Source organism: Platalea leucorodia, assembly GCF_965183815.1.
Source record: "Platalea leucorodia genome assembly, chromosome: 5".
Lineage (NCBI taxonomy): Eukaryota > Metazoa > Chordata > Aves > Pelecaniformes > Threskiornithidae > Platalea > Platalea leucorodia.
Genome location: NC_138827.1, coordinates 71,127,984 through 71,153,735, shown reverse-complemented (window position 1 = coordinate 71,153,735; position 25,752 = coordinate 71,127,984). Strand labels below are relative to the sequence as shown.

The following is a 25,752-nucleotide window of genomic DNA, read 5'->3' as shown; positions in this document are numbered from 1 at the left end:
GAAAATAGCCCATTGTTTGTATTTTTTCTAGAACAAAATTGTATTGGTTAGCAGTGAATGCCTCAGGCAGTAAAATTATATTATGTAAGTTTATCCCACTCTCACCACTGAAATGTCTGATCATCTTCTAATAGTACACAAAGTGGTGTGACAAGCATTCGTCATGTGTAGTTTGTTCTTTTATTCATCCTTTCCTTTGGGAAGGGACTTGCATGTGTACTGGACCATTTGTTTTGGTAGGTTTTTTGCTGTAAAACACACGTGTTTTGAGCAGGAGTTTGGGGATAGTCAAAAGCTTTTCCACAATACCAACTGGCTCCTCTCTCCCCAAATGTCCCTCAGCCTTGGAGATTAGCTTTACCCCGTGATAGGTTTTGTCATAGTTTTTCTCTCTGTTACCGCTGAAGGGAAGATTCATTGTCTGAAAGAAGACATAGGCTATTTTTGTTGTTTCTGTCTGTGATCCTTTCAGCGGCCAGGAAAATCATAACAGGATTCACAGGCATTATACAGAAATAGGGTAATGTCCTGTCCTTCTTGAGAAGCCATTTTATTTGTAGTCGCATGAAGATTAGGATCTTTCAAAAAGACCCTGCTGTCTTCTTCTCTTAAAAGACTGGCATACATGAGCTATGAAAGGTTGCTTGTTTAGTTTCCATAGGACAGACTAGAAATCTGCATAATAATACCATAAAGAGTCTGCTGCTTAAGTTAGGAACACATGAAACAAAATTGCATAAAATATCAGAACAAGTTGTGAGGCATCTGGTTTTCCTCTGCATGTCTGGCTTATGCAGAGCATACCTGTAAGACAGTCAGGCCTGGGCTGTGCAGTGATTAGATTTGCACTAGGGGAAAAAAAAAAGAAGAATGTTTTATGGTAAAATTATTTGTGTCTAGAAGGAAGATTGTTCAGACAGAAGTGGGGTAGCAATGCAGATGAGGAAATGGAGGTGTTGCTTTTCACCTACAAAACTGATTTAGGCTTGAAGTAAAAATGTTGATTGGACATTTTAGTACATGGTTACCCTCGTGCCAAATAAACTGGATAGTTTCTTCTCTCTTTAAATTGCCATTGTGTCACTCAGAAGTGTTTTTTTAAATGGTGTCTCTTAATAAAAGCATTTTATTCAAAGTGCTCTAACATATCCTCTTGGTTAAAAAACAATCAAAGGAATCAAACAGCTTCAAGGTCATCACCATTCGCTTTTACTTGCCGTTCTAGGTGAACAGAAACGGGCTTTTTTTTTTTTTTTCCTTCTTTTTTCCAAACTGGGCAAGGGTGCCAGTTGCAGAGGCACTGGAAGCCCTTAACTGTAGTGTTCTTAACTGTAGAGATGCCACTACAGCTTCTGAGTGTTTCTAGCACACTGCTGTCTTCCACTTTCTTCCATTCTTAGAGCATTGAATTCTTTAAGCTCTTACTTTTTTTACTTAGTAAGTGCACAGTTAAATTGTTTAGTGCAATAAAAGCAGAATGAGACCTCAATCAAGAGGTCAAGGATCCAAACCTGAAGAGTTTGCCAGATAACTCTGTATCTGTGCTATTCAAAGAGACACAGCCAGTCGTTGCTGTTTGGAAGTGTATGTGTGTGTTAGTAGGAGGAGAAAAAGGAAGGTTAAGGTATGTGTGAAGTAAACACAAGCTGCTATAAAGCAGTTCAAGTAGTGTTGATTCATCAACCATATGAGTGGGAGAGAAAACAAAGAGTCTATGGCAGGTACAGCGGTGCATAGAGAATAAACAGCCATGCAACTTCAGGGCAGTAATCTAAACCCCCTGGAAACAGAAGACTTCTGCCCTTCTTTGGGTGGTTTCAATTTCTCATCATCTCTGCTTTCATGACATTTTGTTTCTTTTCTGTAGCCAGATATTCCTACAGGACAGCGCAGTTAGTATGCAAGATCAGTGACTTGAGTTATATGCTTCAGTCATCACGTACTCCTTTAATAATAATTAAAAAAAAGGACTTAGGTTTTCCATGAAGGTGGATGGATGATGCAGCAATTCATTTTTCGGGTTTTAATCTGGATAGATTGGTTAAAACTATAATCTGGAGTCTTTGGGACCAGCACTCATATCCATGTGTAACTCTAGAGACGGTTATTAGAAAGTAAAAGCAAAAAAACAATTCACATGAGCTGTGGTAAACGCAAAATAGGAAGGGGCTTCAAAATAACTTTATTGACGTTGCAAACTAAATGCAGCCTACAGTGTTAAATGTGTTTCCTATTATCTGCTAATGTCTGTTTTAATAAAACAGTGGGAACTAAATGGTTGCTTCTTAATCAAAACCATGATTTCCTAAACATAAGCTATGTGATTCTGTTACAAATTGCCACATATAGATCTCCTAGGTCAAACTTTTTTCCTTTCTCATAGAAATAAATAAACAGTAAAATAATTATACACTCTGGAAGATCAAAGTAATTACAACTGAAGCCAGGCAAAAATAAAAAGTTCTCTGGGAAAAAAAAAAGAAAAGAAAAGCATCAGGTTGCCGAGTATATAGTTAATGTTTAAATAAATATAAGAAAGTGAACAATCAATAATTCGATATCATTAGCAACAGATGTAAAAGCTGTACACAAATGGAATTGTATCAAATCTCAAGTAAACATTCTCAGTGTGCATTCTGTTGAACTCTCCGAAAAGACAGCTAAATTATTTACGCTTGTAATTTAAAAAAAGTTTTCAGTTAGTTCAGCTCAGCATGGTAATTTTGTCTTGTGTCAAGACGATGCTAGAATAAAATTCTGCTTGAATTTTTTCTCCCACCCCAGCCTCTTAAGGTTTTAAGACATTCACAGTTTACTCAGCGGCACGAGAGTTATTATATAGACAGATTCAGGAATTGACTGGTGTGAGGATGGAGGCTTTTTGTCTCCTCCTGGCTCTGAGCCTACCACTTGGGATACGTGCGAGGACACGACTGAGTTTATAATAGGGTGTCCACTCTTCCCAGTCTCCTTGGGATACACGTATATATTTGAAGGAGAGCTTATATTAACGCAGTTCTAATGGAAAACGCACAGTAGCTGGGAAACAAAAAGCTTACAGTTCTTCTGTGAACTTTCCCTTCCTCCCGTGGACGTCTGTAATCATTTGCGGTGGTAATTAAGCTATCTAGTTTGTATTGTAATTTTGTTCAGAATATGCACCGTGAATGAATTTAATATTACTACGTGAAGCCTTTTTTAAATTCTTTTTATTTACTTTTTTATTTTTATTCTTTCTGAGGGATGCAAGGCGTTTTAGTACACAGTTGTGCATACATGACAGGGTTTAATTGCGTTTAAACCTACTTGAATGAAGAATCAGAGTTCCCCCTTTTTCGTAAAGGTTACATATTAATTGATGACAATTATACAGCAGTGGCTTAGTCCAGTGGTTCTCAAACTGTCTTTCTCCCGCCCAGTCCCACAGGGTTACTCCTCTCAATCTGAGAACCGCTTGTCTGGTTTCTCTAGGTGCTGAACTTGATGAAGCTGGGAGGAGGTATTCAACATTGTTGAAATTCAGGGTTTGAATAATTGTTAATTTGTTTAACAAATAGATACACAAATAAAAATAACACTTTGTAAGTAACTATATACATATATATATGTATGTATGTATGGAGAGAAGTATTGCAGAACTTTGCCATGTGACTCAGATCATTGTTAAGAGATCAAACTTGTACCATTTACCTACTCATTGCCCAGTGTTTTGGGTTCGTAGCATTTAGAATATTTTTTAGCTCTATTTCTCAATAGATATTTCACTTCCAAGTGTCATGCTTTCTATTTTTATCAGGAGGACTATCACTGTATCAGATTTCTTTCACAACTGAAACTCTTAACTGGTGTGAATTTTTTCTTTTTGCCTGATGACACAACTTAGCTTGGTGGGAGGAAGTTAGGAAGGCAGAGGGGAGAAATAAATACATTGTGAACTTAAAAATAAAAAGACATATTTTCTTTGTCTGCGTATTAAGAACATTTCATCTTTGCTCCTGCCATCAGTGGCTGTCAAAATATAGCTTTCTGTGGATGTGAGTTTTGAGACTGTGGCTGTATCAAAGTTTTTGTGAAATGATGATGCTTTTCAGTTTAAAGGAGGAGGGCTCAGTTATTTCTATTTCAAAAGCTCAGGAATGTAAGAAAAAGCTTTCATAGCTTCCTTAAATTGAGAATCTGCTTTGGCTGCTCTTTGATTTTTCCAATATTACTGATTTGTTGTTTGTGTGCTTTTTTATTCTTGAAAGTATGTTTGCTTACTTCCCATAATGGATAGACAGAGCAATCTGTTTTTCTTATAATGGGTTCTAGAGGCTGTTGTAGGTTGAGAAAGGTTAGAAACAGGATTCAGAAGGGCTTCCAGCTTTGTTATTTCCAGGCTGAAGGAACCTAGGATTGCAGCACGGTGATAATGCCAGTGCGAGTCTGGGGAAAATTGTCATTACGTGCTTTGAGGAATGGTTTTTAATTGTTCCTCTGAAGCAGATGTTGTGGAGGCCTCATGAAAAGGCACACCAGATCTTTCCCAAGCAGTGTTTTTGGCTTTTAAAAATACCCTATTTATCGATACATGCGTGTGTATATGTATCTATGTAAATAGAGGGGGGTATATATATGTGTGTGTGTATATATATATATATATGCATATATAGATCTTGACCTTTCGCCTTTTTAACTAACAGATTGAGGCAGAAATGTTAAGTTTTTTAAGAAGAGATCATTTCATGTCTTGTTTGGATATTAGTTGTGGCTCTGGCACTAAACCAGTTAGGGTCATTCAGGTCAGCTCTGTGGCTCTTGACGTTACTATAATTTTTCCTTTGCTTACTTTTACACTCCTGACTGTGTATTTATTTCACTAAAAATAGGACTTTCCTCACTTTCTTAAGGAAAAGGGAAAGAAAATAACATCATTCACAGGCGAGCTTTTCAGCATCTAGGTGACATACATGACCTGAAGATCATCTCTGACTCAGAGACATCTTCTTAGTCTGTGGACTGCTGTGCTGTTTTATGAGGAGCGCGGTTCATCAGTTCGCGTTGGTCATGAGGAAAAAGTGGCATCTCTCTTTAAATATAAGTTTAAAGTTGTCAAGATTCAGCAAGAGTTATAGACCCCTTGACTGCTGTTTTCCATGCCCACATTAGCATTTTGTATTTCAGCATTGTCCCTGATGCTAAGTACCAGCTTGGGGGATTCGTGCGTGTGTATTGTTAAGAAACAATTTACCCACTGCAGTGCGTTCCAGGGGCTTTATGAGTTGTGGCCCTCTTGGCTATTCCTCTCTGTAAAGAGAATTAAAACAGCCCCTTTGGGTTTTTTGGGTTTTTACTTAAGCATAACTTTTATCTAAAGTAAATGCATACATGAATTTCAACTTCGCAGAATGTCTTTCATGTCTTCTGGCTGTTTTGGAATAATGGCTCTCACTCTTCATAGTACATGTGTTGTGGCAGAAGGATATGTGCGGTTAGCTGAATGCTCTCTCTTGCACGCGCGTGTGGCTGGAGCTGCAGCCGTTGCTGCTTTAGGGAACGTACGCCTTTACAATAAAGGTTGGAAACCTTTCTGTAGAGAAACTGCCTAGCCACTTGTCCCGTGTCTTGTCCCTGCCATGCAGGGACATTATACCTTTTTTAATTAAGAGATGCTGACTAAACCTCCTCAAATAATGTCACTCAGCTTTATGGTTTTAAAATATTTCCTGTTCCAAGTACAGGGCTTTTCTCAGCGAGGACCAGTTGTGTGCTGAGGCTGGGACTTCTGTCCAGCCACTTTTGAATTCTTAGTAAAGAATGGTCATCTTCATTTTCTAAAAAACAAACACTTTTTTTTTAATCTGCAGAACCTCAAAATGACTTTTCCTTCACATTTACAAAAATTTTGTTGTGCTGCCAAACAGTGACATGTTAGCTCAAAAGGAAAGGAATTTTTACAAAGTAAGCATTGGTGGATATTAGACTGGAACGGGAGGAAAACCTGAAGCTTAGGTACAGGCATAAGCTTTCCTAGTGCAAAAGCCGCAATGTGGCTGGCTGTGATCCCATGGATTTCATAGAATACATAACTCTGAGAGCAGAATTGAGTTCTGTTCACTCAAAATATCTGAAGAGTTTATATGTCTGCCTTAATGATGTTTGTCTTCTGCCTCATTCCTTTCACCATCTCTGTTGTTATGAGACAGGAGGAGATGCATACGTATCTCCTGGAAGGATTGCACAATTGACTGGGTATTCTAGGAGGTTTGCACCTACTTCTTGAGGTGCCCACAAAAGGTTACTATTTAAATAGCAGGACAGACTTCTGTCACAGTAGTTTGTCAGGAAGGGAGATATTTTTATACCAGATGAGAACATCAGTCCATCTAAACCAGTACTCTGTGTTTCTGTCAGACAGTTCTGAGTAATGTTTGCCCTGCTTCTCCTTTTCCGTTTCACCTGACCAATATTCATGCATTAGACCAGGTAGTCACTAAGGCACCTTCAACGTAATGCTTTTCTCTGCCAGATGGATCTGGCATGTCCTGTCTACAAACGATGTTAACGTGATTGTGAAGAACTGAGTTCATACTTCTATGTGCCCTTTTGAACCCGTACAGTAACCCAAAAATAATCTGAACATAAGATCATGGGTTAAATTACTCTCTTCTGACAAGCATCTTTGGAAGCAGTGCAGTCCAGGGACAGCCCATGGGAAGAATATGACTTAGTATGTTTAAGCAGAACAGACAGAAAACATGTTAGCATCTCTGTGTCCCAAGAGATGACTTGGATCTAGTCTTTAGGACAAGGGGAGGAGAAGGTCAGCTGCACAGAGAGAGTCAGCAATGTTAGTACACTCTGCTCAGTTCACCTGAAACTGATGCTGATCAAAGGCCCACTTTTAATGATGGTTCTTCTAAATACAAAAATAGCGATTGGTGCTTTGGTGGGAACGGAACGATTTGCAACACAACCAAGAACAGACAATGGCCTTTCCTGTCTGTTTTCCATTAGGCTTGGATAAAGGCCTTTGCTACCCACAGCCAGCAGCCAGACAATTTCTGTATGTCCTCTACAGCTATTTTGAGGTTATTTGGTATCCTGCAGGAGTAGAGGAAGAGAAAGGTTTTAAAAGTTACAAATCTTAACTTATCAAGTCTGCCTCTCCAGTCAACCTGCTTTTTCTCCAGTCCTGACTGCAGGAACAAATGGCCCAGGCAGAGATCAGCCAGTGCATGAAGTCAGTGAACGACTTTGGGGAAATACGAAGATTAGATGTTGAATGAAAATGAGACTCCTCAGACCAGCCCTTTGCACTGAAGTGGTTAAGTGGGCTGTGATTAAAAGAAATAAGTAATTATTCTAATTATAGATGAAAAGATACAGAATTACCACTTTAAAAGCACCTCCTGTGCTCTGGAGTGGTTCTGTTATTTACAAAGTGGTAGCTCATAATTATGTAGCATAAGCAAGAGGGCACCCTCCCGTTGTAACACAGCAGCCCTGTCTCTCCGAGGCGGAGGGTGGTACTGTGCCGGAGAGCGCTTGGTCCCCCAAGCATGGCTCCAAAGTTCAGGTCTTGCTCCAGTGAGTAGGATGGTGCTAAGCCAGGAGAAATTGTGGGAACCTTTCTGTCTCAAGCTGAGTGCAGGGCACACTAGAGTTCACAGAGCTCTCCCTGCTTGGCCATGACCACTGCTGGTAATGGCTTTTCTGATCACCAGGTTTTAAATAATAAATAAAACAAAGAAGCAAATTCTGGAGCACTGGAGAACAGCCCTGGGTGGTGACATCCCGTCACAATTGAAGCATGGCAATTCTGCCGGCTAGTAACTTATTACAAAACGTTTCTTTACCAGCCTCTTCCCACTCTGGGGCAAAGTGCCCGTATGCCTGTGGGACTGAAAAGTTCAGGACTCGCTGGGTCATGGGTGCTGGCGGGTCCTCTGTGCCGTGCAGTGCGGGGCGACGTGTTGCACTCTTGCTCTCCCTGCCGCATCCGTTATTGTGCATAGGAATTTGGTTTCCAGTGCTGTCAGTCAATTCAGTGCTGCTCATAAGCCCTAAATGCCCCACAGGCTGTTTGTCAGAATGTTCCTATTAACAACTCAGTGAAAATAAAGGGTGAGGGGAAGGGAAGGTGGAGAAATAAATCTTATTTTAAATCTTTTGAGCTGGTTTTATTTCAAATGGAAAGTTGCATGCGGACCACCCCAAGCTATTGTGCTGTGGACCGCGCCAGCTGCTTGACTGTGCAAGGAAGATGGGGTAGAGGTTAAGAGGAAGGGGAAGGGTGCGCTGGATTCCTTTTGTGCTGTATCCAGGAAGTTTCTGACTCGGTATGGAGTTGAAATACATTGACACACGTGGTAATCATTATAAGAAGAGAAAGGAACATTGAAATATGACTGAAATTTGCTGCTCCCATTCTGGGGATTATGTTGGTTTCTGACTGTCTTGTAGAGGTAGTGACATGTTGTAGGGGGGTATAGGAAAATGAAGGGCAGATGCTATCCTGGAGTGCTCTGAGAGCTGCTTGCTGAGCTTAGCACAGTACCTGTCATCCAGACACCTTGTATCTGCCTGCCTAGTGCGTGGCTTCAGAAGGGTGCGTGTCTCTGAAATATGGCAGTACCGTTGTACTTGGTTTAAAAGAGCTCTTCAAGCAAAGAGCTGCAGAATCGTGTACCAGCCAGTGCGATGCAGAGAGAAAAGGGAAACGCTGCCATGTCTTTTGCTGTGGTCACACCACAGATGGAGGTGGGTAACAGCCTCCTGGACCAGCTTTTGTTTAACTCGCACAGGCATCGCTAGCAGAGGAAGGTTATCAGCAGTGCTTGAACACAGACAGCACATGTCCGTGGAGCCCCTTCTTTCCCAGTTTAAGGTCCTGCTGCTCTGTCTTCACTGCTCTATATTCCAATATATTCAAGTACCAGCCAGTTCATACAGGACTACAAGAAGTGAAAATGTATCCCTAGTTTGAGTGGAGCCATAGCAAACAAGGGAAGGATAAGGTAAAGACTGTAATGGGGTAGCAACATGAAAAAAGGAGCATGCAAATGGAAAAACCCTGTCTCAGGAAGATCTGAGGCAGAACATTGGTGTCACAGCAGCTTTGTGGCTCCTGTATCCCTTTTTTCTGAGAGCATTGCTGGCAAGCTGACCTGTCTCCCAGGGCAGTGCCAGTCTCCAACTCGGGTTTGTCTCAGGCTTGCTCCTGTTCAGCCCTGCAGAGCCCTACCAATCCATAGTTACCAAAGAACAACAGGGAATCTGATATGGGCACTGTGTTAGGGAAGGAAAGAGTCTTGAGGAGTTGAGTAATGCACATTTTTTCCATCCAGCGTAACTGTTAATGGTAACCTTTTATTATTGAAGTGGTTGAAGTGACTAGAATCTGGTTTGTTTATTGGGAGCATAGGCATGGCTGTATAGTCTAATGTGATTGAAAAAGTAAACTGATAATAAGGGAAAAATACACCTATAGCAGCAAGTCAGGTGATGTCTCTGTGTAATTGTAATTCCAAGTAGCTCTGCAGAGATTAACAGCCTGGCAGCCTTTTCATCTTAAACTTTATTTTTATAGGGGTTTATAACTTGGCACTAAAGTCAGGAGTGGGTGGAAACTTGGCAAATGTGGTTCAGCCCAGAAAGTGAATGTTATTTATATTTATTTCTCACCAAGTTTTCAAAAACACTTGGTTACTGTTTTTGTGTTCTAACAAGTAGTAATTTGTTGGTTTCAGTGACTTATTCTCTGTGTGTTTCTTAAACTACAAAATAGTTCAGAACTTGTTTCAGCTCTTCTGAAACTCCTAGTGGAAGGCCTCTAGATTTCCAGGGGTGTAAATGAAGACCGAAAGTAGTTCTTATTCTGTTTTCTTTTAGCAGGATGTTCCAAGTATTTCACGTACACAGAGCAACATCTTTATTGTATTTACATCAGATTAATTCCTGATTGCCAAGTAGCTACTGCACCTTTGGAATAATTACATTTGGTTTTGCTGGCAATTGTGTGTATTTAATGGCATTACTCAGGTGCAGGCTTACCGCAGAGAGACTGAGGAGGTAATAGTAAGGATGGCCGTGTGGGCTCTGAATTATCCGTGTCACAGAACATGGTCTGGGGCTGTGATAAAGGAGCCCCGCTTCCTCGCTCGCCTGCCCACACGTGACATCTCTGTATTGACACTGGGTCCTTCCCTGGTATTAACACTGCTCGCATTTCATACTTCACATTGATTTCATGTCTGTTCCCAAAGCCAGAGGCTAGCGGTATAGAGCCTTCTGTACCTGATTTTCAGGGAGGCCTACTGACATCGTGAGGAGCGGCATTTGAATAGGGATTTTCAGTATTTTCAGCAAACTGAAATACTGTGTTATGTCTCTGGCAGGCTGTGAGTAACATAGCAAAATAGTCATTTTCTGACATTAGTGTTTGTGTATTGAACATATTGCATTGCATTTCGTAGCTGAAAGACACTGCACAAATAAGCACTTATTTAGAAAATCAGTCGGGGTTGAAATATTGGCTTTTGTGGAAAAACGGAATTAATAATTTTCTTAGAAATGCTTAATTTTTATTTTAAAACCTTTTTCTAAAGCAGTTGTTTTATGGAAGGTTAAAGATGTTGTGGGGTTTTCCTTTAAAAGAATGGGAAGAGTGAGTTAAAATTTCTTACAAGAAAATCCTGGGTACTAATTCACCTCGTTGTAAAATTCAGTACTTGTGATGTTCCGGAATGACAGCTCTAAAGATAGTAACTGTGTGTGTTTGTGTGTGTTCAGAGCATGACTCCCTCCCCAGTGAGAATTCAACCCTCTCCGTCTGAGATTAACTCTGGAAGGTGAAAAGAGCTGTCTTTCTATTTAGAAGGAAACAGAGAAAGTCATCAGTAAACTGTCATCCTGAGTATTAACTGTGTAAAGCTTCAAAGCTTTATATAGATTAAGTTTTAAAAAAGAGTTCAAAGCCTTGTACAGTTGTTAATCATTACACAAGTTATAATAGTATTATGGCATTTATGAAATAAATCCTATCTTGTTACTGGCTGAGAGCAATACAGGAGTGAGGCGGTAGTTTTCCAGTTGTATGATATGTGTCCCTGAACACTTTTCTATCAGATCAATATATAAATGCCTATCCAGTTGCATGTAGTGAGGCTCATGGAATCTGCAACCTACTGTAAAATGACTTCTGATTACTTAAAATTATCTAAGTAATAGTTATAGTTATGTACTTTTTAAACTTGATTTCCTATGTCAAATACTACTTTTAGAGGAAATTTAGCTCTGTGATATGCACATTTCATTCTGCAGTTACATGAAAAGATATTGCAGTATTGCTGACGTAAGATATTTAAAAGGACAATCTGTATCTGTATATAAAATTACAGTATATGCATTTGGTTTGTAGTGTTTAATTTTTTGTACGGTGTCACTTCAAGATCACGGGTCTTTGTTGTGCTAAACAAAGTGTTGTTTTTTTTTTTTAAGAGAGCGAGGCCACTTTCTTTGAAGTGGACATTCATGCAGAGATGCTTTAAGGTTTCTGGACAGACTCATAGTGGTGGGGCTTTGGGTATAGGAACCATTGCTTTAAAATTTTCTCATGTGTGAATCACATGGTTTTGTAGCATGCTGTCACACAAGCAGCTTGATTCTGCTGTAGTGCATCTGGGTGCACTTTATCAGCGCAAGGTAGAGTTTATGTTGGAGAAGATATAGTTGCTGAGTTTGTAATGAGAAGCTGTTCCATGAGCTGCACAGGGAAGTCTGGTTTCCATTGGGTTTGTGTGGGTGGATACTAATTTGGCTTTCTTTCCTTCACCTAGATGCCAGTAATTCTGAAACATTCACCCCTTTTAAAAGTTACTCAATTTGATGTCAGATTCAAAAGTCATTGACAGTGTGAGTGGAAATGTCCAAGCTCGTTTCTTTAGGAAATGAGGCTGGAGAGGATACCTGCTACCGATTTGATAAGGAGGCTTCCTGAGCAGTGGGTGATGCCTGAGAAGTCCAAAAGAATGTTAATTATTGTTGTTGCTTTTACCTTGTGCTGCCTTTGCTCATGTTTCTGTGAAGCTTTTATGCAAGTGCAGATTTGCAAACTAAAGCGGGTGCTGTTGTGTACAGTTACCTGCAGTAACCCTTACTCTAACAGTCCTCTTCTAAGTGCAAACTGAAATGACAGCAAACTAATTTTTCTCTTTTAACAGTGGAAAGAGTGGAAAGAGAAAACCTTTCAGACTATTGTGTTCTTGGTCAACGTCCCATGCATTTACCAAATATCAACCAGCTGGCAACCTTGGGAAAAACTAACGAACAGTCTCCTCATGGCCAAATTCACCACAGTACTCCAATCCGAAACCAAGTGCCAACGATGCAGACAATGATAAACCCTGGGCTCCTGTCTCCTCAGCTCAGTCCACAACTGGTGAGGCAGCAGATAGCAATGGCCCACCTGATAAACCAACAGATTGCTGTCAGCCGGCTATTGGCTCACCAGCACCCACAAGCTATCAACCAGCAGTTCTTGAATCATCCACCCATCCCTAGAGCTGTCAAACCAGAGCCATCAAATTCATCGGTGGAAGTCTCTCCAGATATTTACCAGCAAGTCAGAGATGAGCTGAAGAGAGCCAGTGTGTCTCAAGCTGTCTTTGCAAGAGTAGCATTCAACCGCACACAGGTATCAATTTCTATTCTATAACCAAGAAGTGCTGAGGGGGCAAAGTTGTGGCTCTTGTGGGGCTGTGTGGTTCTTGCAGATCAAGGCAGGAGGTATGCCATAGAAACAAGTCAAACCACCCTCCATTTTTTCCCCCAGTCTCTTTGTCAGGATTGAACAAGACTGTTTCTTCCTGGAAGAGCTGTTTGTTTGCATTTGGTCACCCCTGTGCTTTACCTGAGCTTTGTTCTCTAGCAGTAATTCTGCTCGTGTGAATTCTTCCGTGAGGTCCTCTCTGTGGTTATAAACTTCCACATCTGCCCCTGCCTGATGTCCAGGAGGAGGTAACAAGAGATCTGTGAGAGTCAGAGGTGTCTTTGGGCTTCTGTCGTTGCCTCAGTTCCTTCCTGTGGCACAGCTGATGCCACAACTAGTGCCAGAAGCTACTGCCACAAGAAATGTGTAAGATAAGTGTGCGTAGGCCTAAAGACTGACTGCTGGGAAAGATGTCTGCCATTTGCAGCAGATCATGTTTGCTTTCATACATCTGACACAGGTTTTCTCCCTCGCCTAGTGAAATGCAGATGTTGAAACGGATCGCATGATAGCGTCAGCTTAGGCTTAGCACCTGGAGTACCCAGGGACAATGCATGTCCAGACAGACAAGCCATTTACGTTTATCCTGCTGCCAGATGCCATTCAAGGCATTCAAAGTATGAGCTCTCAATTGTGATACTCTGTAACAAGGCTAAAGAAATGGAAAGTGGCATCATATTTAATATTGGTACAAATTTCTTTTGTGCAATCTGAGTTGGTCTTTGAGGTAAGCTTTAGCAGCAAGGAAAAAACAAGGGCCATGTGTGTGTGTCTCCTGGAGGTCTGTCCCTTGCCCCATACAGTGCCTTTGTCTGTTCTCCTGGATTAATGATTTTCTTTGGCACTGCCATTTTGGAAATGCCATGTTATGAAGGAACTAATTAAAGTGTGGAGCACATTTTTATTACTTCCCTTCTTCCATTAAATTCATAAGATGGCTACACTCGGAAAAAACATTCACTTCCAATCAACGTGATTTTGAGTTCTGGGGTTAGCCTTGAGGATATCAAATGAAAACTGCATAGGAATGTATGAGTATTTCCTCTTTAAAATGCTGCTTTTAATTTGGAAAAGCTTTTCATCCCTCTGGGATCATAACCCGTTGTATATAAAGCCTGGTATAATCAAGGTAGATGGTATTGACAGAATGACATATTCTGAACTCGAGTGAGAGGTCAGCAGTAACGTTGCTGGTGAGGGTTTTGCCACCATCACTGAACATGAAGCTCTGCTTTAGCCAGATTGGGAGACCTGGGTTGGTAACACCCAAGTCTGCCATTAAACCAAAAGCTTATCCCCCAATGAGAAAGCTGTCACACAACTTGTGTGTTAAATCGACAGTTCTGCTGTAGTATTTAAAAGGAGGCAAGGTTTTGATTCTGTGTGTCTAGGAAACCCCAAGCCTTGCGTATCACTGACCAGACATTGCAGATTGACTTTCTAGGACAGCAGGGAAAAGGCAAGCGTGTGAGAGAGACAACTCTGGCCTTTTCCTAGCAGTGGCACAGCACTGCATCTGCCTGTGGTGTTTATTAGCAGCCATGGTACAGGTTGTGCTGCACTCTTGACAGATAAAATGAAATCTGGACTAAATCAGCTGCAGTATGGTTTTTGGGTTTGGGGTGGGAGTGGGTTGTTTTTCTTTTTTCTTTTTACACCTCCTGCAGTATTCTGACATAGATCTAGTGGTTCTGGGAAACTAAACAGGTCTTTGGGTGAAATGTGGTTTCGTCCCAACTGCAGTGGCTCCTGGCAGCATGACTGTGGGCCAGTCACACCTGACAGCATTTTCAAATGCCCTTTATGACTTAGGACACCAGGTGTGTAACCATTCAAACTGGGCTCACTCATCGGGAGCACGGACCTGAGCAGACATGTCAAGGTAATGTCCTTTGAGAAGGTGCCAAGCACCTTTCCTGGGCACGACTGCAGCTGGAAATGGGATGTGGTGCTTTGTCCTCTGACCAGTTTACATTTGAGTTCAGTGTATAAAACGGGGTCTGTGATTCAGGGTACTAGTATCACTGGTTTTGTCAGTCCTCCTGCTGACATTTACCTTAGGATGCACTCATTTCTCTAGCTTACCTTTAAAAAAAAAACTTCCTGATTTTGATCACTTCATTACAAGATATCAGACACATAATTTTATATAAAAGGAAAGAAGTTACCTACTTCTTAGCCCTCCATCATAAGTAATATGATGTACTGTACAGTCCCTGGCGCTGATTCCAGAACAGGCGAGTCTTAAACATCCATGAAAGAGTTGCGCATCTCAGAGCTGTGTTTCATTAGTCTACAGGGCCTTAATGTAGAAGACCAGTGGATCTTACATATAGTGCATCCTGTCCCTAGGAGCCATCACCATAGCAAAAGAGTGTAGGTACATATTTATGCTTCCCTGTCATCAGCTTTTAATTCCAACTCCCCTCGCGTCAGAGACTGAGGTATTAAGAAGGCAGTCGGTCTTGCGCTGCACAGTAGAAGATGTGGGATGTTCCCACGCACCCACGGTGGAGAAGCAAACTCTGTTAAAGGCACTTGAAGTGGAAGTTCAAGTCTGCTCTCACCACCTTGGACTCCCCCTGCTGCCTCCAAGGATCCTCTGCTCGGGAGGTGCAGAGACCACATGCGTTTCTGTCTGGAAATGTTTGGGTTTGTTGCGTTTCACAGGAAGTGCCAGCCGTAGAAACTGGAGGTCTGTTGTTTCTCATGATGGTACCAAATAATAGATGCTGTATGCCAGCCAGCTAATAATTGTATTAATCACTGCATTATGGGCCACTGCTTAATCTGTCTTCATGGTAGCTCTGTGGTGCACGTTAGCTTATAATTAAGTATAGCTTCATGAAATATGTACTGTGAGGCTTGTTTAATAGATAAACTATTCTCTAATTTATTTTAAAGTCCAATGACCTACATACTCAATGCTGAAAAACCCCCTCTTACTAACGTTATTTCTCCCCTGAGACCTTCCATCTGAGCAAATCTGTTAAATGAAGTAGAGGAAGCTTTGATCCAAACTAGGCTAAATCCATCGGAACAAATGGCTGGCACATGTATGTATGCATGTGTGTGTGGGAAGGGGTGCATGAGGAGGGTCAGAAGAAGGGGAGGTGCAATTGTATGGTTTGTGAAACATCCAAGTCTTTCTCTTAAAGTTGGAAGTACATGGCTTAAGACAACAATATTTGCTTATACCTGTGGCCATGTTGTCTGTACTCATGAAAACAAAGCGCTTCAGGCTCTGTGACAAGTCCTATGCATTTCCTGGGGCACAGCGCTCCCACTGAGGTCCCACTCTGAGATGGGGACTGAACATCGGGCAGCTTCATACCTGCTGTGGGCATGGGAGAGCTGCATGGGGTGTTTGGCTAGGAGCTGACCCAGGCTGTGTTAGCCATAAAGAGGGTTTCTTTCAAATTTCCAAAGTGAACATTTTCAGATTTGTTTGAAACCGGGTATGAAGAACCCTCAAAGTGTGTATGACTGATTGTAGTAAATGCCTTGGGCTAACCTCTGCCCCATCTTTTCATTTTGTCTTTAGAGAGTCAATGTCACAATTTTAATTCACCCTACTGTGGAATCTAAATGCCTATTTATTCAGCAAGCAGGACAGGTAGAAGAGAGTTCTCAGACCCACAGAGACAATATAGTTATTGAAAGTGGTTTTAATGACACCGTTTCCAATGAATAGGAAATTCCTACTCAACCTTCAAAACATTTTAAATGGTGGTCCACAACCATGTTTGTCTAAGATAGTGTTGCCTACAACCTGCTCAGCAATGATAAGAATGGCATATGTTGGAAAGACACCCTCTTAGGCTCTATGTAGCCTTCCTTTCTCTTGTGGAAGCTGGCAGCACTGCAGTTTTTAACTCCAGGTATGGTCCTCTCTTGTGGACTGCAGTGAGTTGCTATTCAAACTTGTCAGGAAGGTGGTGTAGCCCAACGACTGGAGCTGGGGCTGTTCTGCCCTCTTCCAGGAGCCCTGTTGAGAATGGGTACGATGCACACAGAGAGGACAACACACAAGGGATGGTTATATTCCTCTCCCTATGCTTAGCTGGCCACCATTTCCCTTCCTCCAAGGCAACCAGGACGCCCACTGGCTCATGGAGGGAAGAGTGGATCAAGGGAGTGGAGAAAGCTTGCCATGACTAAGGCCGTTAGCAGTATTGCAGGAGGTTCAGATTCTTGCTTGTGTAATTGCATAGTTTGTGCTCATGTTCTTCATGGACAAGATCTTTGGCCTTGGCTCCCTTTTGCAGCTCTGCTGGCCTGTGATCCCTAAGTTGGAAATTTGCAGGCTCTTTGATTTGAACGTGTTGTTTACTGAAATAGTGTGTTCCCTTTGTTCGGACTGCTGCTATGAACTAATAGCTTGCTAATGGAAAGCTAGGCATCCTTGTCTGGGTCTTAAAAACTGCGTGCAAGAGTGTGGGTGGGTTTGAATGGAAGGCAGAGAGCTGTATGAGGCCCATCAAACACTTGAGAGTTACATGGCCATACCCCATGTCTTTATTTTAAAATAGAGGGCATCTTCATAAAGCACGTTGACATTCAGCCAAGCTGTAAGCTGAAGTTGCTATTAAAACAGTCATTAGTGAAAGCTTTGCTTTCTGTAAGACTTTGGCACTTTTTGATTGTATAAAACCATTCAATCAGAAAAGTCTGATTTAATACTGCAAATCCACAGGAGAAGTGCAACTGTCAGAGGCAGAGCAGACGCACCTCGTGCTTGGAATTGCCCTGTGCACTGTTTTAAAAGCAGTCAAAGCTTTGAAAAGGCCAGAGTGAAGGAAGTGCCTGCAAGATAGAGGCTGCAGAGGGTGAGAAGGTTTTAATGCGCAGGGGGAGCAGCTGTCCCTCACTGATCTCAAACAGTGTGGTAAAAGCAAAGGGGCTGTCAATGCAGGCTGGAGTTCTCCAAAAATGCCTACGTGGCTGAAGCATGCATCATCTTTAAATCAGGATAACTTCTAGGTGACTAGTAGCCTCTAAAAGCATGAGCACCCTTCAGGCTGGCCAGCCGAGCTACTGTGAAATGGGAGGGAGGCAGGACAAGGGGACGGCTGGCCAAAGCTGTTACCAAGGCTATGGACTTCTTCCTGGGAGAGAATGCACACATGGATTTTGGCCATCCCCGGGGCAGAGTCCTTGTGCTATCTCCCTCTTGCACTGTAGCGTCTCCTAATACAGCATTTGGGTTGCAACAACAAGGTTGTGATAATCAAAGCTTGCTTATCGCAGGTCGTAATGTATTGACAAAATGGGCAGGTGGTGATGGTTACAGAAGAAAGAGGACTATTTTAAAAGAAATGCATGAAAATGCTCTCTCAGATTTACCTTGTCCTTTGCTGGAAGGTTTTTTAGCAAATCTGGAGGTGCTGAAGTGATCTGTGCTCTTCAAAATCCTAGCTGGAAAATAGGTCATTTGAATCCTGCTTTGCATAAGGAAAATGAACATACTCTCCTTCCTCTCCCCACTTGCTCAGCATCCCTCTGTGCTGCAGGCTCGTGGAGGTGCAGTCAGGATGGTTGGTCAGGCTGTTTGTAAGAGTCCAGACAGTCTAAATCACTGGGTCAGTGAACTGCTGCTTTCTTCCTCGGGAGTGCCCAGTGGGCTGCAAAGCCTATAGACTGAATGAGTGTTTCTGTTGATATCTTTCTTTTTTTTTTTAAGCATCTTTTTTTTTTGCCAATGTTTTGACACAATAGCCAAAACTAGTAAAATGTTTGGGCGAGTGGCCAGTGCTTGTTTAACTGAACAGCCTCAGAAACTGGAAATATCCGTGAACCTGAGGCTTTTTGTATGAAACAGTTGTGGTGCCACGTACAAAGAGAGCTGGGTAAAAACACCAGGCATGTTCAGGCTGCTTGTAAGTCTCTTCCCAAAGAGCGCTGCTCCCTCCCTCCCACCCTGAGTAGCTCCGGGTGAGGAGCATCGGCTTTCCAGCAGGCAGATAGGAAGGCAGCGCTTACCCAGCTCGGCTCCTGCCCAGGTTAGCTGGTGCCTCACCATGCCTGTCTGGATTAAAAGAAGTAACAGCACAGGGAAACTCTACCAGCCTTGGATGTAGTGAAATTTATGACGAAATAAACTAAACTGATCCACCTTGTTTGAGGGATTCAGCCGCACCTTGGCTGCAGGAGTGGGTTGAGGCGTAGGGAAACGCAGGATCGATGCTGGATGGTGCCCCAGCTTCTGGTGAGACTGTGGGCAAATCCAGGCTGCTGCAACGAGGAAGGGGGAAATAACGCTTCTGCAGCGCGCAAAGGTGTTGCCAGTCAGTTATAGAGGGGTTGAGGGCTCTGAGAGCAGGAGTGTGGTTGGTAAGGAAGCTGCAAAGAAATGCTTTGGATGCAGGCAAGGAGGGAGGTGGGTGGTGACTCCCCATTTATGTCTAATCCTGCTTTCTTTGGCAAAATTCCCCCAAACAGAAGTGGGATCAGAAAAGGGTCCTCTAAGAGACTTTAAGATTAGACGTATGGTTTGTTGAAATAACTAACTCTTCCACCTCTACTTGCTTGTTAGCCAAATCCTGGACAGAATTCCTTTTGCAAATAGTTTTCCCTTTAACTTAAGTGAGAGGAAGAGAAGCAGCTTTAATTCTGTGCCTGGTATCTAGTGAGACAATCATGCTGCATTCATCGCTATGGTGTCTGCCCTGTTGTGCACAGACTTTCAATTAGCAAGGGTTCTGGTTTTGGTTTGGGGGGGGCGGATTTTTTGTTAGGTTTTTTTCCCCACAGAAAACTCTCTCTTATTGCATGAAACCCTTTTGCGCTGCCTGCTTGTTTTATTCCTGTGTGTAATGTGGCACAAGCAGCGTTCTGTTGTGCTCACAGGAAAGAAGGCAGTCTGTAAGGGAAGTGCTTAATTTAATAAATTGCAGATTTTTGGTACATGGAATATTTGTTCCAACAGTGGGTTTTGCACTGCCCAAAATTTCAGTTTCAATTAGCTTAATTGTATTCAATAGGCTGAATGAAAAGATCTTAAGTAGCATGTGAGTCAGGCTTTCAGAATGTGTGCTTGTAGGAGGCGGCTGCTGCCTGCTCAGCTGATGCACAGGAGTCCTGAGCCTTGGAAGCAAATGCACAGATATACAGAGTATGCACGAGCTGTGCGTCTTGCTCATTTTCCGGCATATTTCAGTATAAAGGTTTGACATGCATGTCATATAAATGGTGGCACTTTGTGGCTGCAGGTGGTCGGTCTTTCTCTGCTTCCTTTTCCCCATGCATCCCCATTCAGCTCCACATGCACATCCTGTCTTCCCTCATAAAAAGAGATACCATAATAAAAAAGAGGCTTTATTAAACTAATGCAATAAAGGCATTTTCTTTGAGGATTTAAACACTTCATTTTTAATAATAAAAATCAAATTGCCATTGTTGCACCCTGTATAAGTTTTATTCAAATCAGCCTCTAAATGCTTCATGCCTAAGCAGCTCTCTCCTGAGATGTATGTATTTTAGCATTAGTTAAATGAGTTTAAGAACAAGGCTCATACTCTGGCTATAGGCAATGAATCTAGAGATCAGGAGATTTCTTTTCAATGAGGGACTGATATGCATTCAGCTATGCTGAAGGGTACTGGGAGACAGCTGGTCTCCCATTTACACTGGTGGAAAACCAGTCAAAGTCCTTTGAGTTCTGAAATTCATATGAACTGACACGAATGTGGCACCACACATTTTGCCCATTGAGACAGAAGAGTTGGTCAGGGAACAGGGTGCGAACACAGTTTTGCCCAATGGAAACTGTGACAGGATGGATATGAAGGTGCTTGGTTTGGCCAACCACTCAAAAATTTCGACTGATTATCTCAAGCAATTTTGCTCAGCAAAATTGGACTGGACACATCGCCAGGATAAGCATTTCTAAGAGACTTCCAGCACTTCTGCTTCATATCCTAGCTGGAATTAGGAAGAGATGCAAGGGAATGGAAACAAAGCAGTGAGCGTTTGAAAATGAGCTTGTGTCCTAAGAAGCCTGCAAGTACTTCATATAGAGGTTCTTCTCGAGTGCTGTATACTTAGAGGCAGAGAAGTATTTTTAGAACTGTTGACTGTATCTTATTCAGCCCAGAAGACAATATTGAAGGTGGGACCTGGAGTAAATGCAGAGAGGCAAAGAGATGTCATGGTAAAAGCTTGCCTTGATGTGAGAAAAACACAGCAGGTGGAGTTGCTTCTTTTCCTTGAAGTGTTATGAGAAGTTAGTGCTTCTGCTGCAGAGCTCCCCGGGCTGACCTGCCTCCTCTAGCTTTCAATTGCAAGTAGGAGTCAATGTTAAGTACAGTCATTTTAGCCTTTCAAAACCAAGTTTGTTGTTATATGCTGAAGGTACGATTTCAGTCTAGTTCAGTAGGAATGAGTAGCGAACCAGGGGTTCCCTGAGTGTTGCCTTCCATGCTGGAAACAGGCCTTGTGTGCTGAACTGGGATGCTGAGAGGGGACAGGTTTACATCACTGATCTTTAAGATTCAGATGTTGAATTTGAATAAATCCCTACATTTTCTGATCCTGATCAGGGTCGCATCTATACCTGATGGGAAGCAGAATAGCTTTTCTATTGAAACTCTCAGTTACAAGTACTGGGCTTAAAGTATTTGGAGCTTTAAGTACTACAGGAGCAATATTTTTCTAGTATTTCAGCATTTTTTCTGTTGCTTTTGGCAATAGCTGAAGCATGGAGAGGCATAAATAAACCGAAAGTATGAAAAAAGTGTTTATGCTTTTTTAGTCCTTCACATATATAATCTCCCTATACAGAACATAAAAACTGAGGTTTAGCACATTAGTTGAGTTTGTTTAAGTTTTTGCCTTGGCCAGCGTTTTGATTGTCCAAAGCCTGGTTTGAACCTTTTTAACCTTAGTGCCTGCTCCTGTAGACACATTGCTTAGGTCTGAATGAGGGGGAGCAGAGCTCCCACCCGAGTCATTGGACCTGATGCGTGTGAGGTCCTGGCCAGTGCTCGCGAGTCTCCTGCTGCCTGACGGCCCTCGTCCTCCTCTGTCCCCAGGACATTGGAGTCTGGGCTGCACTCCAGCGTGACTTCCTCACCCCCATCCAGATTGCTTTTGAAAAGCTCTGGTTGCAAAACTGTCCTGCCTTCGATCACTGGTAGTGCAGTCTGCTGTCCCACTGAGATCTCATTTACACCCTTTCCAGGCCTGAGCCAAAGCCCTTTGGGAAGAAGGCAGAAAGGCTTCACTCGCCTTCTGTGGGCTTTAGTCAAGCCTTTGGGTTGGCCTCGATGGCTGGTCAGTCAGTCCTTTGGATGTAGGCGTCAGCCTGAATAACATTCGCTCTACATTGTACTGCACTGTCTTTCAGAAGTCGCTTAAAAAAAGATTTCTTGCCCATGAGGTTAGGGTTGCTAGTCCTGGAAATTCTGTAGTTAATAAAAATAAAGTAAATGAGTTCACAAATGGGGCTTCATAGAGTGAGTGCAAAGCAAACCCCCAAGACAATGACTTTGCTGGCTTGGTTTTGAAGGACTAGATTTCAGCTAGTTTGAAAAAACACTGCCAAAATTACTCCTACCTTACATAGCTCCAATGACTTTTTTATTTTGATTGGACGTTTGCTCCTTTTTCCACCCCTGGTTATTATTTTTTTTAAGTCAATTATGGATCCAGTGTGTAATTTAAAAAATGGTGCAAGTTCCAAGCATAAACCAAACTGTGCCTGTGCAGAGTCCTTGTCTCGGGGTGAGGACACACCTCGTTCATGAGCACGGCCTGTGTGAACACTAAACTTTTCATCAGTTGCCTCTTCAGCCACTGCCTTAAAAATAATGCACAGGAGTGGGAAAGCAAAGATATTATCAAGTTACGTATCCTAAAATGTATCCTGAGAGCTGTGTTCAGTATAGCTGTTTGGCTATTTAAAATCAGTTTGAGACTTCCTAGTCCCTGAGGATCTTCTTTTAGGATTGCAGAGTTGGTTACTCTGCAAACTGCCAATTTTTAATTTTTTTTTTTTTTTTAATATGTGAGATGTAAGTAAGTTGGAATGAGCTAATTTAGCCAATGGAATTTTATAACAAATGTACGAATGCTGCGGGTTTCCCTCCCTCATCCTCTCCAGCAGAAACATAATTTGCAGAAATGAAAACAGTCCCTGGCTGGCTTTAGGGTTTTCTCAAAAATAGAAACAGTAGGGTTTGTCTGGCTGGGCCAGTTTCCTCACCACACACCTGGTGTATATCACTTTAAAAAATACATTATGCCTCATTAAATTACAATTAAATGAAATCATGATCATTTGTTTTTCTGGAAGGAAGATGTTTTGCATATTGAAAGCCTAATTTGTTGCAGGTGACAAAAAGGCTGAACAGATTATTTAATATCACTTTATTTTTTATAATGTTCCTCACTGGTTAGTTTGTATATACTTCAGTAGCTCAGAATTGTATTATTGTAAACGTTATTGCTCTCAAGATACTTTATTTTATTGTCCTACCCTATCACTCAGCTATCTAGCCGCTGTTGTTTACCAGCGTTGTTTATCTTCAGTTGCAGGAGGACAGGAGATTTTTCCCCCTGAGTCAGTTTTCTTATTATCTATCCTGCTGTTTACATGGTTCCTAAGCTGCCGAAGCACTTGGAGGAGCTGCAGAAAACCCCTCTTTGCAACCAGGTTTTCTACCTGCGGGCCTGGAGTGGGGCATGGGGGAGCAGGGCTCGGCCCCGGCGAGGACCGCGGTGCTGGGGGAAGGAGCTAGTCCCTCTCCCTGGAGCAGGTGCCTGCGTTAGGAGGTGAGGCTGCCGGTGTCTGTACAGCCTGGTGATTGAGCAGCGATGCAAAATATTGCTATGTCCCTGTAGCAGAGATGAGACCCTCGTAGAAGCAAGAGGCACAGGCTAGGGCTCAAGATCACTGAATCCACCCCGTAATAAGCTGTTTCTGGTGATGAATCAGAGCCTCTGAGCACAAGAGTTGGTATCTCAGGCAGTGAGATACCTCTTAGTGCCATGGCCAAGCCACTTGTACCTGTAAGTCTCTTGATTTACATAGGGAGTCAATGACTGCACTGAAAAGTAATTGCTGGCATGCTTTCACATATGTTTCTGCTCTCCATTTTTGAAATTGGACCATAAATTTAGCCAGGCTAAGATGGGGGGAGAAAAAGCTGTCTTAGAGTCAGCTCCAGTAGCTTTCAGGTACCTTTCTTTCAAGCTAAACCCATTAATTTTTGAAGCTGATATTTGCTTTAAAAACAAAAAGTAGTTCTGTGCCCGTTAAAAGACCCAGGAAATTAAGAATTCAGAGAATCTGTGGAACTGATATTTCATTTATTTACTGCATTTGGAGAATTTTCCACTGACTTTAAGGGAAAATTATAATAGGGACTTGATGTATCGATCTTGGAATCATTAAAGTCATGGCTTCAAGCTTCTGTAATGTCCTTTTTTGGTTAATCTCCCTCAGCCTGTGAGCCTGGCAAACTTTGGAAAGCTTTTCAGAATTTCCCTAGCTTCTCTGAGGGATGGTAAACCCTGAGGAAGAAGCCAGGTATGAGCATGCAGTTGTGTTGCAGTCGCAGAGAATACCGGAGGCCAGCCCAGGGCCAGCCCAGCACTCCACCTTCTTCAAACGTTTTCCCAGTGTAGATCTTTTTCACCAGTTGGCTTCTCTCTCCAATCCCATTTCTGACTGGAGGGTCGCACCATGGCTGTATTCCCAGCTCCAGTCCTTCTGGTAACTACTCTGATAATTGCAGGAAAATGTAATTGGGAATCTCTTAGCATGATTATGTAGATGAGGAGCTGAAAAGATGGAGCTGTGGGCAGCCTACCTTTAGGTTGTGTGTGGAGCTTGTTTTGAGCACTTCTGGTGTAAACACTGCTGAAGTAGAGCTTTCACGTATGTGTTCTAATGTAGGCGTTTAATAGCAGATAGCAGAGAAATGCAGATACAGATACATCGTTTGCTTGTCTGTTGGTTTTGTCGGGAAGTCTGGTAAATAAGATCAATAGATACTAAAAATGTTGGCATTTGGTTAATTGGCCAACTGTAGTGGCAGTGTTTTAGCAAGGCTTTTTGGATGAGACTCTCTGATACGGAAGAAAATAAACGAAGACTAAATATTACACAGTTTTGACTACGTGGTTGTTTTCTGGTAACATTTTTCTCTCAAGAAAGGAGTAAGCCCTGACTATACTCCTGAGGCAGCTTGCCTCAGTCATGGCTGTAAAGTAACTGCAAAATGCTCACGTCAACAGCGACAGCTATATCGTGTTGGGGCACTGCGGTGTCCCTTTGCAGGCGGCTGCTGAACGTTGCTCCTCTCGCAGCAGTAGGTCGAGGTGAGCCCTTCCAGCTCCGACTGGGATTTCACACGGTTTCCATGGCCAGCATTCCTGGGAGCAGCGCTGCAGAGAGCCTGTGGGTCGTGGCAGGCGGGAAGGGTATCGGACTGCTCAGGGAGACATCGGCAGAATAGCCTTTTAAAATAATGAGCCACCTACCGCCATTTCTTATGATACGTTATAAGTAGTCTCGATGGGCAGAAATGATCCCTCTCTGCTTCTTTGCACACCAGTACATTTAAACATCTATAGTTCAGGAAATTGCTGTTACTGCTTTTTGGAGAGGAATACCCATTTGTGACTTGTCGGATGAGAGGGGGTGCCTGGGGGAAGCTGGTGGCACACGCTGTGTCCCAGTAGTTTCTGTAGGCCCTGATCCAGGCTTGTATGTTGTGCCTTTAACTTCTAGATAATCTGTGGAACTGTTGAGTGCATACAGTTATGCATAAATTTAATCCCATCATTAGATTTAAACCTCTCTTAATGATATTTTCATCTCTCCAACTCTTTTTTTTTTTTTTTTTTTCCCTTTTTTTTGGAAGTGCTGTGCTGGTTACCTCCTGGAATAATGGCTTTTGTAAAAACTAGATGAATGTGGTGTCCATTCATGGTTGCAATGTGAAGCCTGTGGTATTTTAAAATGAGACATGAAATAATGGGTTAAATCCCTAAAG

At 42.3% G+C, this 25,752-nt stretch overlaps 1 protein-coding gene across 2 annotated transcripts in view; it reads left to right on the top strand.

Moving 5' to 3' along the window:
- Nucleotides 1-25,752, top strand: part of SATB2 (SATB homeobox 2) — a gene marked incomplete at both ends in the record, with an annotated part of 131,427 nt that overhangs the window by 65,822 nt on the left and 39,853 nt on the right. For both annotated transcript variants that reach the window (XM_082312212.1, XM_082312213.1), the window contains one exon: nucleotides 12,204-12,676. In XM_082312212.1, coding sequence (XP_082168338.1) covers nucleotides 12,204-12,676 — 473 coding nt within the window. The remainder of the gene's footprint in view (nucleotides 1-12,203; nucleotides 12,677-25,752) is intronic.